Source organism: Sitodiplosis mosellana, unplaced genomic scaffold (genome assembly GCF_009176505.1).
Source record: "Sitodiplosis mosellana isolate CC-2019 unplaced genomic scaffold, AAFC_SMos_1.0 Smas_scaffold_30, whole genome shotgun sequence".
In the NCBI taxonomy this organism is placed as follows: domain Eukaryota; kingdom Metazoa; phylum Arthropoda; class Insecta; order Diptera; family Cecidomyiidae; genus Sitodiplosis; species Sitodiplosis mosellana.
Genome location: NW_022595272.1, coordinates 3,369,214 through 3,384,091, shown reverse-complemented (window position 1 = coordinate 3,384,091; position 14,878 = coordinate 3,369,214). Strand labels below are relative to the sequence as shown.

Here is a 14,878-nt window from a genome sequence, read left to right as displayed (position 1 = left end):
TTCTTCAACCCTCTTATATGCATTTCTCTTTTTCATCTTTTTTTCTCTCTCAATCTCTGCATTCGCCCCATTGTCATTGCTCTGTTTGTGCCCACTTTCTTTTCAGTTGTCATGTCATCGAGTACAGCATTTTGTTACCGAGAATTTTTCGTGCATTTCATGCATAAAATCGGTAAATGTTGGAATATATATATTTGTATTTCTACGGTGTGTGTTTGTGTGTTTTTGAATTCAACCGAAACGCCATTCGGTATCGTTTGTTGTTTGGGTGTGATTTGTTTGAAGGTGATTTCAATGGCGTTTTAATCTGAGGTGCTACTGTGAAATATATAGTAATTTGTGTGCGATGATTGATGATGAATTGGTTTTGAAATGTTGCTTTCCAATTTGCGCCTTTTGTATGGAAAAAAAAGGCCTTGGCATGACATCGACATCGACACAGCTCAGCTGTGTGTGTGTGTCTGTTTGTCACACATATTTTTCGATTAAGCAAACATTGTTCCGTTCGTTGATGAAAATGTCATATTTCCCTATTGTGCTGTACAACGAATGAATGCCAAGCGAATGGCCGTTAAATTGTTTGTTTTTGTGATTTTCCGTTTTAATAATCGGAAAGGTAGCAACAAATCAAACAACACGTTGCAATAAATCAAATTGCAAATGAATTTGCTTCGAATTCAACGTCAATTTTCTTTCTCTCAAAAACACATTCACTACCAACTCGATAATGAACGCTGTAAATAATCGAAGACCATTAAATTCTGGTGTAAAATTTATTAGTGAAATTCAATCTTATCACTTAGCCCATATTAGAGCGGTTGTTTGTTTCAAATAAATGTCGGCAAATTGACGTTTTAACAGAACTATTATGATGCTGTCGTTTCAATCATATCATGAGTCGTTCACCCTCCGTCGACACAAGCGACTGCTGCGATAACAAGAGTGACTCGGTTGTGAATGCAATGCGTGCAACAATAACAAACATTCGGACTGCGGTGAGAATGGAATAGAGGCGAAAAACCACCCTCTTATCCTAAGAAAATAATGAATAAAATTACATCATAGTGTAAATCCGTAAACAAATCACATGGTTAACTTGGCAGAAAATGACAGTTTTGGGATGTTGTTTGCTTTTGAATGAGAAAATGGAATTCTTTTGCGTTGGTTCCACCCCAAAACGAGTGCCAGCATACAAACACGCTGGAAGGGAGCGAGCGAGAGTGAATGCATTTTATTTTGTGTTAAGTAGCATTGGATGCTGTTAACGATTATGTGTACATGCCTCAGTCGTCGCAAATCGAATCGGATGGATGAAATATCCGTTCGTATTTTCGTGGGTGCTCTCTTGTTGCGGTCCTCTCTCGCTGTTTGCGTCGAGCACTTCAGCATTGCTTGCTCTCTGCGGCATGCATTACTTATTCATTACGCAACCGATTACATTTTGCTTATGCACCCGATGCTGAAAATCCCCTCTTCATTTCAACTCATTCGGGCACAGATTCGATGCAGACCGACCGTAACAAAAGGGTGCGCTGAATATTTAATAGACTTCTTTTCATCTTTCATGCTCGAAATCAAATCGATTCTTCTCTTCTCTAAATTCAATTCACTTCGTTCACTCCGAAAAATCATAGCTCGTCCTTCGAACGCAACCACGCCGAGTGGTAGACAGAGTGTTCGGTTCATGGCGAAAAGTGACAAATGCTAAAGAATGAAATTTCAAACATAGAAAAAAAAATCGGAAAGAAAAACATTTTTGTGGGTGCTTGAAAGTATCGTTTCATCGTTTTATGTATGTCTCACCGATACGTTTCCAAAGGGCAACAACAACAAAAACAGCAATAGCAACAGCACACAGAATGAGAGAGAGAGAGAGAGAGAGAAAAAAAACTCGACTGGGATTTAAAACGTGGGTAAAATGCATTTTGTGTTTTTGCTTGAGTTGTTTAGAGGGTGCCGTTCCCATTATTATGTGCTCAGTGGCGTGATAGACATTTGATTGAATTTGATTCGAACCAGAGAAAGCGTATACACGGGATACTATTAATTTGTTGAATACGGCAAATGTTTAAGTGGGTAAATGCTGAATCGGTTACTTTTGTGCGGCAGACTTTATTGCATTTCAATTTGTGTCATATCAAATTTCAGCATTACTAGGCGATTTCTTTTTGCGCTCATTTTATTACTATCATCTGTTTTCCATTAGCCAAACACAAGAGAGTCAAATCTTTTTGATCTAAATTACATTGTGCCTTTGATGTGCATTTTTGTCAATAGAAGAAGAAAAAAAATGAGATTTTGGCATAGCAAAACACAATCGTATGGTCTCTGGTGAAAATATTGAGAAATTCATTGAAATTTTGCATGATTTTTTAATTGAAAACCACATGCTGAGTCATTGAGAGGTTCGCAACCTGTAAGAGGAAGCCCTCAAATTCAATGCCAGAAAAAATGTAGTCATATGCGTTGCAACGACTTGTTCGTCTGTCCGTGCATTATCTATTCCCAAATAGAAATCCGCACCACATTGAAACATAATGAGAAGGATGAAAAGATGATTCTACATTTGTATTGTTTGAATGGCTGCTGATTGTTCGGTGGTTGGCGATATTATGAAAATTTCCAGCTGTTAAGATTGGCTCGAGGGAGCAAATTAAGTCATCTGTTAGTCAGATAATAGTGGCAAAATATATCTAAATATTCGAATTTTTGGTTTTCTATTCACAGGTTTGGTTCAAAAACCGTCGGGCGAAAGTGCGTCAACAGCAAACACACCAGCAATCATCGAATGCGAACAACTCAAAAACATCAAGTCGATCAACGTGCTCATCGTCATCATTGTCATCGTCACGCGGTACCGGCTCAAGCAGCGGCAACGCAATTACCAATAACAATAGTAAATCGAACAGTATGACGACTGGAGCCTCGTCAAAAAATACGACCGCATCATCGGCATTGAAACAAGCTCAAGGATCGAATAACACGTCATCGAATAATAATCAATTGTCGCATCAAAACAGTAATACAAACAATAATAGCACCGCATCAAATGCAAACAACGGTCTTGCATCGATCGGTCACAATTCGTCACCAATTCTACCGATGACACCGACCTCATCGGTCAGTCCGCCGGTCAATGTGATCTGTAAAAAAGAACTGAACTATGGCATCCATAATGGTGTGCCCGGATTGAGCGATGTCATGAAATCCACCGTGATACAAGATTCGATCAAAGAAGAAATGGCCGGCATGATTGCATCCAATCCGCTTGCATACACAAACATAAATGCGCGCTTGGGCCATGGCGGCAACAGCACACCACTAGGTTCAAATTCATCAATCATCACAACACCATCGCCACCAATGACACCATCACAGAATGCCCTTTCCTATGTGCCGAACCACGAATCATATTTCTGGCATTCGCAATACAACCAGTATCCAAACAGCTACAATACACCAGCTTCATACTACTCACAAGTGGATTATCAAGGCCAATCAAACTACAGCATGGGCCATTCCGGTTATTCAACGTCAAACATGGGCTTGACCGCCAGCAACACATTCAACGGTTCGATGACATCACAGCCATTCGCATCGAACGGTCTCGATTATATGTCGCCAGCTCCCGAAAAGTACGGCATCAACATGGTATAAAATCGATTCGATTCATATTTAGAACAAGGGATTTAATTCATATTTATAAAGAACCGTTAAATAGCTTTTGTTCAAATTCGAGCTAATCACAACCCAATCCAATTGCAATCGAAATATGATTTTTGCAACCCCAAAAAAAAATGTTAGCGATTTTTTTTTCTCTATAGAATTGCGATTCATATTTGAACAAAATCTAAATCAATTTTCGAACAAATATGGCAAAAACTATAACTGGCGTCAAAATTGTAAACATATTTGTGGAATGGAAATGACAATACTCAAAATGAAGTAGAAAAACAAAAACATTGTTCGAATTGGCGAATTCAAAATTTCACCGAAAAAAAAAAAACAAACAAAACAATTCATAAATTGTGTTTTCGTTGAATGTAATTATTATCTTAAATGTGCTTGATTATTAATTGATTTTATCCATTCATGAAAAATTTTCATCGTGATTTGACAAAGTTTGTTTCTTTACAAAAAAAAAAAGAAAATAAATAATTTTTAATGGATTGTGCAACGCCGAAAATTGAGAAATATCTTTTCGTAGAATTTTTGACTTATGTTCATTCGTGAACATCAACAGCATTTCATGTCATGCAACAGAACGCGAGGTAGAGAGAGAGAGAGAAAGTGAATGAGTTTGACGGCGAATTGCCACGAGCGATTCACAACATGCGATATCAAATTTTGACTAAAAGATAAAACAAACAAAACACTTGTAAATATTTTAAACAAGAAAACATACTCAACCAATTAAATACGTAATTTTCAAGCTAATTTGTAAGTCAATTGAAATTATCTTCCTTTCCTTTTTTGCGACGTGTAAGTGCAAAACAAATCAATTCAGACAGACGAGAGTGTAGGTGTAGGATAATTGAATGTTTTGACGGCCGATTAATTTGCAATCACATTCATGCGCACGGCGTGTACAAAGATCGATGAGATGCATACGGATACGTTTATGATTAATTTACAACCAAAATTTATCGATTTCAAAATGCATTTTAAACGAAACAATGAAAAAAAAAATATTCAAAATATTAGAATGGACACGAACAGCATTGAATTAGGGATATGGACGAATGACGAATGGTAGAGGCAGTTCAAGTGGACGACATTGCGCATGAATGAGAGGCAATGAGTTTGAGAAATGGAGAAAAGAGTAATTTATTAGGAACATTAAACTTTTTGGTTCTATGTGTCAGTGTGCGTGTATGTATGAACATGAAGTAAGAAAATGCCCGCAACAACAAAACAGAAAAAAAAAACAAACAAAAAAAATATCACACGTAGTAGACGAGCGGGTAATTTGCACTTCATTGTCGACTGTATCGCTTTGTAGAGCAACGTGCAAAGCGAAAATCCGCAATGGGATGATGATCCATTTAAATTTATTAGTGCAAAACATGCGATTAATTTGTTGATTTTCATTTCATTCACCTCGGTCCCAAAAGCTAAAAAAAACCACCACCACCACCATCAACAACAACAACAGCAAACATTGAAGCTAAAGCAAAAAAATACTCGACAAAAATTAAAATTAAAACAAAAAAAACATAAATGTAAAAACAAGAATGCAATGCAAACAACTGCAAAGAAGAAGGCAAAAAAAGCACGAATGAATGCATCACATGCATTATTCATGCCTAATAAATGAAGTACAACGATTCTCAAATTAAATTTTAAAAAAAAGAAACACAAAAAATACCACCTAACTAAGCACTCCGAATAGCAACACACGAATACTCTAATTCAAATAACAATTACATTCCAAACAACCATAACAATAATAATAACAACAACAAGAAGAAGAACAACAACACAAACGACGATAGCAAAATCAACGTAATAATCAACAATCCATGGTAATGTTAGGTTCAATATTAAAGTAAAAAAAAAGAACAAGTAAAAATAAGCAAAGCAAATTACTTTTAATGATATTATAAATATATATTTAACATGTCAAATGAAAATATATTCTATAGAGCTAGATATGTGTAAAATTGAAACGGAAAACAATCTCTCTTACAAACAAATGACAACAACAAAACAATTCACATAATATCAAAATTTCATATCATAATAATTGATTATTTGATCCCACTTTGGATAGTAATATTATGCAAGCACCCAAGACAGTGATGGCGACAAAAACAAAATCAAGTGAAATTCAAACCAGATCCAATTAAAAGAAAATTTGTAACTCATCATTCTACTGATTTTACTAACAAACTTCATTCAACAACAACATTTTCGTTGGCAAACAGCAATGATTGCCCACTTTTTAAACAAAATAGCAACCGTTTCTTTTCGTGTCTTGACCATAAATAATAATGTTAACTGTCCAATTGTAATATAAATAGCAGTAACTTGATTATATTATATATATATATATATTATTTGCAAATGAATTAAGTATATTATTGTGGAACTTTACAAAACTCAATAAAAAAAAATTTCGATAAAAAATTATGCGATCGCTTTTTTAGTTGTTGTCACACATTGACTCTTACAGGATCCACACAGTTTTTTTTCTAGCATTTTAAGAATTTTCAGATTTCTGAACAGCGGAATGAAACTTTTTGCTTGGAATTATGGTAATATTCATTTTATGACTACGATTTTTTTTTATTTACTTTAGTATTGATGGTAAATTTTGTGATGAATTTATCTATCTATCTATATTAAATGGATTGTTGTCTCTTGGTGTGTCTGAGTGTCGTGAATGTTTGGCCACTTTTCTGATTCATGACTTCGTTTTATGAGTGCCTTTGAATTTCTCGCAGCCGCGAAAAGGTTATTAAAAAATGAGTTGGTTTTGATTTTTGTAAATCATTTTTAGAAGTTTTGGAAAAAAATTATTCTCATGTTTTTTGTTACCATGGTTGGTGACACTAGCAGATGATCAATAATTATAGATTTTGTTCATATTCTCTGGACACTTCTATGCGTTTTATAGGGAATTTTCAAAATATAAGACGGACGCACAATTCACATGACAATGATCAACAGCGTATAGCACTGAACACTTTTTGTTGAAAAATGGCGAAATTTGCCGTAGAGAGCGCGCTTTCTTATGGACATTCCAATGGGGAACTGTTGGCGCCCTCTTGACGGTTTTTTTTTTGATAACTAGTAGTGTTAGACGCTGTTGACAATGATGTACAAAATTATTGGCAATAAAGCAAAATAAAAAATTTCAGCTTTTCAACGCCAAAAAAATGAGAAATCTATTTCAGATATGGAAAGACTTCCGTTTGATCGATTTGATGAAAATACAGACAGACACACATTTCAAATTTTCAATTTCAAGAGAATCGCAATGCGACCTACCCATCGAAGCTGAGTGAATCGAGACGGGGGTCTCGTGAGTAGGTCTTCGTCTCTTTATTCACATTTTCTACTCTCATCTAGAATCTAGATCTAGAATGGAAGAATACTGTCGAAATTATCGAAGTGGCGTTGGTGGCGAGTGCTTACATTATAATTGAACAAACAAAAAATGGTTTAAATCCTGCTGAAGGGTGCCATAAATAAAATAATCGTTCAAACTTGTTGAAATGTTCAATCGAATCGTCAACAAATACCTCCACGCCAAAGAGCTTAAATTGTTGCCTATCCATTTGATTCAAATTCGGATGGCAGAAGAAATAGGCGAAGAATGGAAATAATTCTTTTCCCAAGAAAAAAAAAACTCACACGAAACATTTTACGCAATAGAAAAACAGAAGCAAGCTGTCAGTGCACATAAATGGGAAAATTTCGACGAAGGAACACTTTGATGAGAATGTATTTGTTTGTGTGGCAAACAATGCAAAGCTGTAGGTAGCAACAAATAAAAATAAAGTCCGAAGCAATTGTTGAGACATAAAAATTGAATTTTCGTACGTTCAAAAGACTTTATTGATTCCGATTTAATTTCGGTACAATGGCAATTGTTTGTAAACACTATTTCTTTAACTTTTCTCTGAGGCTGCGCACACAAACTATTTCGGTTGGTTTTCTCTTTCAACTGTTCGATGGCATATTCTCGTTCTTTTTCTGTATGTGCGCTCACAAAAAAGGTAAATCAAGAACAAAGCACTGTGTGGGAAGAACAAATTCAGTGTGTCAAAACAGAATCTGCATCAACAATAAACTTCTGGCAACAGCAAAAAAAAAAACATAGTAAAAATAAATTGCATCCACCGTTCTCAAAAAGAAGAACCAGCTTCTTTTGATCGTAAATGTCTAGCTACTGTTCTGCTACACTACCTGTAAAAATGCAACGCCAATTAAAACCATTTTTCTCGGATGTTTGCACTTTTTATTACGTTCTTTTTTATTTTCTGTAATAAAAAAAAAATAATATTGTGGCTTAGCATATGCATTTTAATGGATGAATTGTAGTTGCCGAACAGAAACGGGTGACGGCATAAAAAAATGATGGAAAATTATATGGTACATTAAATTCAATTGTACTTAGTCAACAGACACACATTTGGGGGCAAATAGACCGATGAAATATAAATTCGATTCGATTCCATTGATTGGAACAGCTCGGTTTGGAACGGTTGCAAGTGCCTCAAATGAAACATTTATTAGCTTTGCGAATCTATTATTAGACGGTAAGTAAACAAGCCAGAGATTATAATCGCCAAATTACTTGGATCGGACAATGTGATGCAAGCACTTTTCTCGCATATGGAATGTTACAGAGACTAAAATGACATCCCGAATATTGCTCTGCTACAGAAAATAATTTTTGTTGCAAAAAAACTTGTCTAAAATCACGATCAATGTTCAAAATGATTGTATAAATCCCGAAAATGTAGTTAAAACGTTCCCGCAAAACTGCTAAGACAACGAAGCGTTTTGCCATCCGTCAAAAACTCATGTCAGTTAGTCTCTGTTGTGGTGTTCATCGAAGCATTTTGAAATTCCAAACAAACGCAGCATGACATAAATGAGATTGGCATCCGCATCGCATCCGCTTATTAATATGGAGCGAATTCCTGTTCTGACAGTGTGTTCATGTGTGTCTGTGTGCGCTCGGCAAAGAGCAAACTCATTAAAATGAACGGCAGCGCGAGAGAGAAAAGAAAGCAAGAGAGAAGAGAATGATTGCTGAGCAGCACAACAGAGGCAATCTTTGGTTGTGGTTACAAATTGAAAGGGATTTATAATTTTATGTACGCAAGGCCCATTGTTTGATAAGATCCCAAGAGTAATCTGTTTGCGTCATTTGGGCTTGATGCATGGAAATTCGATACTGACTCACTAATAGCAACCTAATTATTTTTTTTTTCCACTTGCCCAAAAACGGAGGAGGGATGAATTGTGAATTGATTTAAATTCCAAAAACCGAACAAAGAGAGCCAATTGCCTCGTTTTTTCCTGTTTCATTCTCGGTAGGCGAATAGTGATGGCCAAAGCAATGCTGTACAATGACCGAAATCGTAGTTTCAGCGGTTGGTCTATCATGGCATTGGGTTGGCAGAGTGTGCAATCGAAATTGTATGGTTTATTGAAATCGAAGCGTGATTTCACCAAAGAGATATTATTACTCAGTGAAACTGTAGAAATGTTATTTTACAGTCGCAATGCCACGTGTACACGCGTCGCTGAAGACTTTGTTACGTGTCGTCGATGGCAGGAAAAAAAAATACACTTTTGGCCAAACCGATCGCTATTTAGTCGCTTTGTATTTGGTTTGAATTCAGCAAGGCAACACGTTTGGCCCAAACGAGACGCGCGCGTGGTGCACTTTTTCAGTTGCAATCGTAAAAGTGCTTGCCTTGTGTTTAGCGTACGTTGCTCACTTGCCGAAGTCCTAGAAGTTTTATAAATATACACGTACGTTGACAATGCTACAATTGAAATCGATGGGAAAGCAGACACGATTTTTTTTTTGTGTTGCTTTCGACGACAGCGACGGCGACTTTTCGTCAACAAACCCGTAAATGCCGAGCATTTCGTTGTTTTTGATACGCAAAGGAATTTAGATAATGCGAAACATTTTCCGCAGTTTTTCCTTTGGTGTGAATGACAGTATACGGCAAACATGTGACTAGCTTCTATTTGCGGCACATTCAACTTTGCAATGTTATTTATCGTCACAATCGCAATTGCAATTCGTTCATCGGATTTACCACATTTCGTTTGACACAAAGGAAACGACGCTTACAGACACACGCTCCCACTCATCCGACAATTTACAGTTAATGAAATTAGAAAAACTCCTGAGTCGACAACAATATTTATTCAATTTTAAAACATGAAGAGAGAAAACTTAATGAATCGAATGATTTGACTGGAAAATGAAATCTACCATTTGATTCACTCTCATTTCAATGCAATCAATTTTTAAGGACTTTGAAGTTCGACATTCACAAAGCAGCAGCACATTTTTCAAGACAATCACTTTTCATCGTTAAAAGAATCTGCATTTCGTCAGCATTTTGGAACGAAACTCACTTCAATCAATGATTTTCCGTACCAAAAGACAACAAATGGCAAACGAAAATGACGCACCAAAGGTAGAGGGAGGGAACTTGGGAGAAAACTCTTTGATATTAATGAACTACAAAACACAAACCGATTTTCTGTACAGCGCATCGACTGCTTCGACGGCGTCATCGGAAATAAATGTGACTCTCGAAACACTAAAAAAAAGAGCATTCAATGCCTGTATGTTATGTTTGTGTCTTGTTTACAAACGAACTTACAAAATAATAATGATCAAGTAAACGTTTAAAGGAATATTCATAAAAATGATAAAAAGAAATTCTATGAAAGAGAGAAGGAATTTCTACGTATACCTTAACGACAACTCTCAAATACCTTCCGAAAAATGAAATATTTATACGGAGCTACAAAAACATGCATTTGATCACCAGATTCTGAATCCGAAGTTCTGATGTTGATAGTTTGGTCAAAAATCAATTTAGTTTGCGTTGAGTGGAGTGCTTAATTCCGTCTGAATAATAGAAAATGAATAAATTATCGATGGAAATCGTTTTCCAGCTGCATGTGAAGGGAAACATCTTATTTCCGTATTAGATCGTTTTGGGCATTTTTTTTTTGCTCATCAAAAATTCAATTTGCAATTTTCACTCATGAAAAATAAAACAGCGTCATTTTCTCGATCGTACCAAACGTTGACTATATCCACCCGATATTCCATGTTGTATTCACCGAATAAAATTCCATTTTGGGCCGAGCTAACGACTGAATGTGCATGTGAATTTGTGAACGAAATGAATCGCCTCCACAGTTGTCGATTAAGTCGCGTTATAAGTAAATAAAATATGGTTTCAGGATGTTCGGAACAAATTAAAAATGAATTTTTCACATCTTAAGCGATACGGAAAAAATGGATCCGATTTTTTCTTCTTCTTTTTTTTTATAGCCATTCTATTTAACTGTTTCCATAAGCCATTCGTTACCTTTATTTTGCTTTTCATTGGGTTTAATATGAAAATTTGAACAATGCAACCGTGTGACATCGGTGCGGAAAACAGGAACCAGCAGAAATAATTCATTATATTAAAGGCGAACGGCACAATGCCATCGAGGAAAAGGGAGAAAAACTGAATAAAGGCGATTCAATCTCATTTCTACGATGTCGGCGTAATCGAATGCCAGTTCCGATATCAAACCGAAGGTGTCAGACCGTCCAGAGAACGACTCTTTCAGCATCATTTTTCCTAATGATTTTATAATGTCATTTATTTTTAAATCACCTGATCTAATGGTTATTTATTGGTTTTCATTATGTTTTTTTTTCTTTCGGTGTTTGTGTGTCGGTCTCACATCGCACATCACACAGTCTTGGTTGAGTGCAGAGAGCTCAGCCGATCGATTGATATTACGGCAACTCGATAATTTTGTTTTTCTTTTTTTTACCAAGAATTCGATTTTCCCAGGCCACGGAAAAAAACAAACAGAGTATCAAAATCAAAAGAGAAGACGGAAAAAAATGCGTTCAAAATAGATGAAAAGAAAAAAAATGAAAACAAAAATTCAATAGAGAGAACTGCATAGAGGAGAGAAGAGCGGTGGATAGGAAGCAATAGAATTTCAAACGGTAACAGATTCTTTTGAAATTCGTTGCTACAATCATTTACTACAGAAAATAAAGAGAGATTCGAGTGAATGCGATTCTTGTGCACACAAAAGATTCGAAAGAGAAACAGTGTCATTTACACGCATTCAAACACGAGGAAGGTCAAACGGAATGGACACAAAAGTGTCGAAGAATGTTTCCTTTGTCGCCTTTATTGAGCACGTATTTCCGCTTTTGACGAAATTCACCCTCAGCGCTCTCGCGCGTGTCTTTCTCTCCCTCACATTCCCACTCTATGCGTTTCGGCTGCTGTTAATGAGAATCGAAAATATTGCGAAGAGGCGAACGAAAACACCAAAATGTAAATCGGAAATTCAATGCCTTTTGATTTGACCACGTCTTCTACGACTACGTTTTTGTTTTGTTCTTGTCGTTGCTTTCCTTTTCGATTGATGTCCTCAGTGTGTAGAGCCCGTGTCAGTTTATTAATTACGATGACGAATCCATTCCAATTCATTGGACAGGTCGACTATTCATTTTATGGGTCATAAAATCAGTGCGCAAGTTTTTATTGATTTACTTTATATTCAAATATACGATGCGGGGACGAAAAAAAAAAAGGTCAACAATCTGTGCTGGAATGTGTTGGCTGATGATCAGCAAGCAGTCAGCAGCCATTTGATGGAAAATCGATTCAATTTACATAATTACAAAATATGATAATATTAATTAATGGCGATAGGTGCGTGTAATACGAGATTAATTTTCCTAATACGCAGTTTAATTGGAATTTTACACGTTGCCGTTGTGTTCGTCAACATTGGGCTGCTCATTACGCGCACTGCCAAAGACTCCACAATGAAACCGAACCGAACCGAACGTCGGATTTGAGAAAGAGTGATTGTGGAAGAACTGGTATCACTTGCTTGTTTGTACATGTTGAAAAGTGACTTTTGTCTCAAAACCGGCAGAGCAGCCATCTCTCTCTCTCACACTGAATGCCTTTTTGGCGCAACATCTTCTTTCAGACCGAATTTTGTAAATTTTCATTTACTTTTTCATCTTTTGCGTTGGTTGTTAATTTTCTTGAAATGTATTTCGTTGGCAAATGTTGATTGGTTGTTGGTGTGTGTGTGTGTGTGTTGGTTTTGCTTTCAGGGCATACTCTCCAAATTTAAAGTCATCATTATAATACCACCCCAACATTTGACAGAGCATCTCAAAAATTCGGTGCCATCAAAATAATTCGGTATTATGCTTTCAACGTAATTTTTTATACGCATCATTCTTCGCTTTTTTCCCATCTCTTTGGTAATAAAAATGCGTTTTTTTTTGCTTCCTTTCTTCTGTTCGGAATATTAGAGAGAGAAAAAAGGATACCGCTGAAGTGTACGCGTATCACCTTTGTCATCATTTTTTTTTTCTCTTCTCGTCGCTCACAATTTTATTATGTATTTTTTTTTTGTTATTATTGCTATTATTGTGTTTCATCTATGAACTGACGAAACATCAGTAAGGATTAAGTCGAACCCTTGGGATGTGTTATTATTGTTACGGCTGTTGCTACTGCTGCCATTGCATCGCCTATTTTGTTCGTTGTTCTTCATTTCTTTTTGTTTCGATTATTTAGTAGCTTGAGAAATGCCATCGTTTCGCCTTACTATCGCAACCATTGGCGTATTTGTCAATTATTAATTTGAAGCTTTCTTCGTTGCCTTGCATTTTGCGCTCACATTTTGAACCCGATGTACATTTTACACACTTTGTGCCTTATTTTACCAAATCCATCCGAACTTTTTCGACAGCAGTCATTTTCTCTTTCAAGTCTTACGCCAAAAATTGTTCCTCAACTAAAGTTACAGCAGTTCATTGTTTATAAATCACTTTCACGAATCAATTTACAATTTAAATTGCCGAAAAACTTTGCTGCTGCAAAAACTTCCCACTCTAATTTCATCCGTTCAATTCATCGTTCGGAAATGAAATTCATTGGAAAAATTGTCTTTTATTTTTATCTGCGGCTAACAAGAAGCTAATCGTATTTGGAATCAGTATAAGTGTGTGCATTGCACGCGTTTACTATCAAATTAACTGGTGATCATTTGAGAAATTCGGGTGTTCAATTGTTATCTCTTTATTTTGCCAAGTCGAACAATTGGGGTTTTGGCTATGCATTTCCATCTAATTTTCTCAATGAATACAGATTTGCATTGTTCCGTTTGCCCTTTTTTTCGTCGGTTCTCCTCCCGAATGTCGTTTTTCAGCTGATTTGTTCGGTGCAAATGCCTAACTAATAAGCAGTCGAATACAAAGCGCATAGCTTCGGCACGTGACGGATTTTTGGCATTAAATATTCCCTTTTGTATACAATTCAATTCACATGAAATATGATCCGAGCGTCGAGATATCACATATCCACAAACACACACTATTCTGAACTCATCGAATGTTAATGGCAAATAAATGTTTTTCCTTTTATCAACGCACTTTAACCACCAACCAGCAAAACATCACGGACTTTTATCCGGCCCAACTAGATACGCCGTCATCTGATTAAAGTGAGTTGATTTTAATGGAGATAAACTATGTTGTTAATTATGGTCTTAAAGGTAAAACTGGATGACAATGGTAATTTTGATGGAAATTTTGTTAACGAGACAGATGGATTCCGACTATTTTAAGCCATTTTGAGAGGATTGTTTAAATGGCACGATCAGACGGATCATTCAGATATTCTCAATTGACAAAAAATGAATTAAGACGGAAATGAAAAAAAAGGACTCTGTTGACTTTTGATCAATCGTGGAATAGAAAAACGTTTGGTGGTCCTGTGGCGTTAACGTTTTTTAAGGCATTTAAATGGTCGATGATGCTCAGGGGGAAAAAAATGCATCCTCGTGTCTTTAATCTCGCGGTTGTTCCTATTTTTTATGCTTGTGATTTATCGGAAACGGTCATTTTTTTTTATTTCCGTCCGAATTTTCGTCCTTTCGACCATAGCCGGATCAATCGATTTGTCCACTATCGGCTTATAGCATTCGATGGCTTTGTGCATTATGCATTCGAAAATTGGAATGTGGCCGAGAGCGAGAATTAGAGAGTGCAGAGACCACATGTGTCGAAGAACATTAAGGTGATTAACGAAATTTCGTACTAATTTATTTATTGATG

General features: G+C 36.2%; 1 protein-coding gene across 4 annotated transcripts in view; it reads left to right on the top strand.

The window, feature by feature from the left end:
- The window catches only part of LOC129569029 (homeotic protein ocelliless-like), a 34,235-nt gene extending 30,049 nt beyond the window's left edge, over positions 1-4,186 (top strand). For all 4 annotated transcript variants that reach the window (XM_055447421.1, XM_055447423.1, XM_055447422.1 and 1 more), the window contains exon 4: positions 2,728-4,186. In XM_055447421.1, the coding sequence (XP_055303396.1) occupies positions 2,728-3,657 (930 nt within the window). In that variant the 3' untranslated portion in view covers positions 3,658-4,186. The remainder of the gene's footprint in view (positions 1-2,727) is intronic.
- The last annotated feature ends 10,692 nt before the right edge of the window (positions 4,187-14,878 follow it).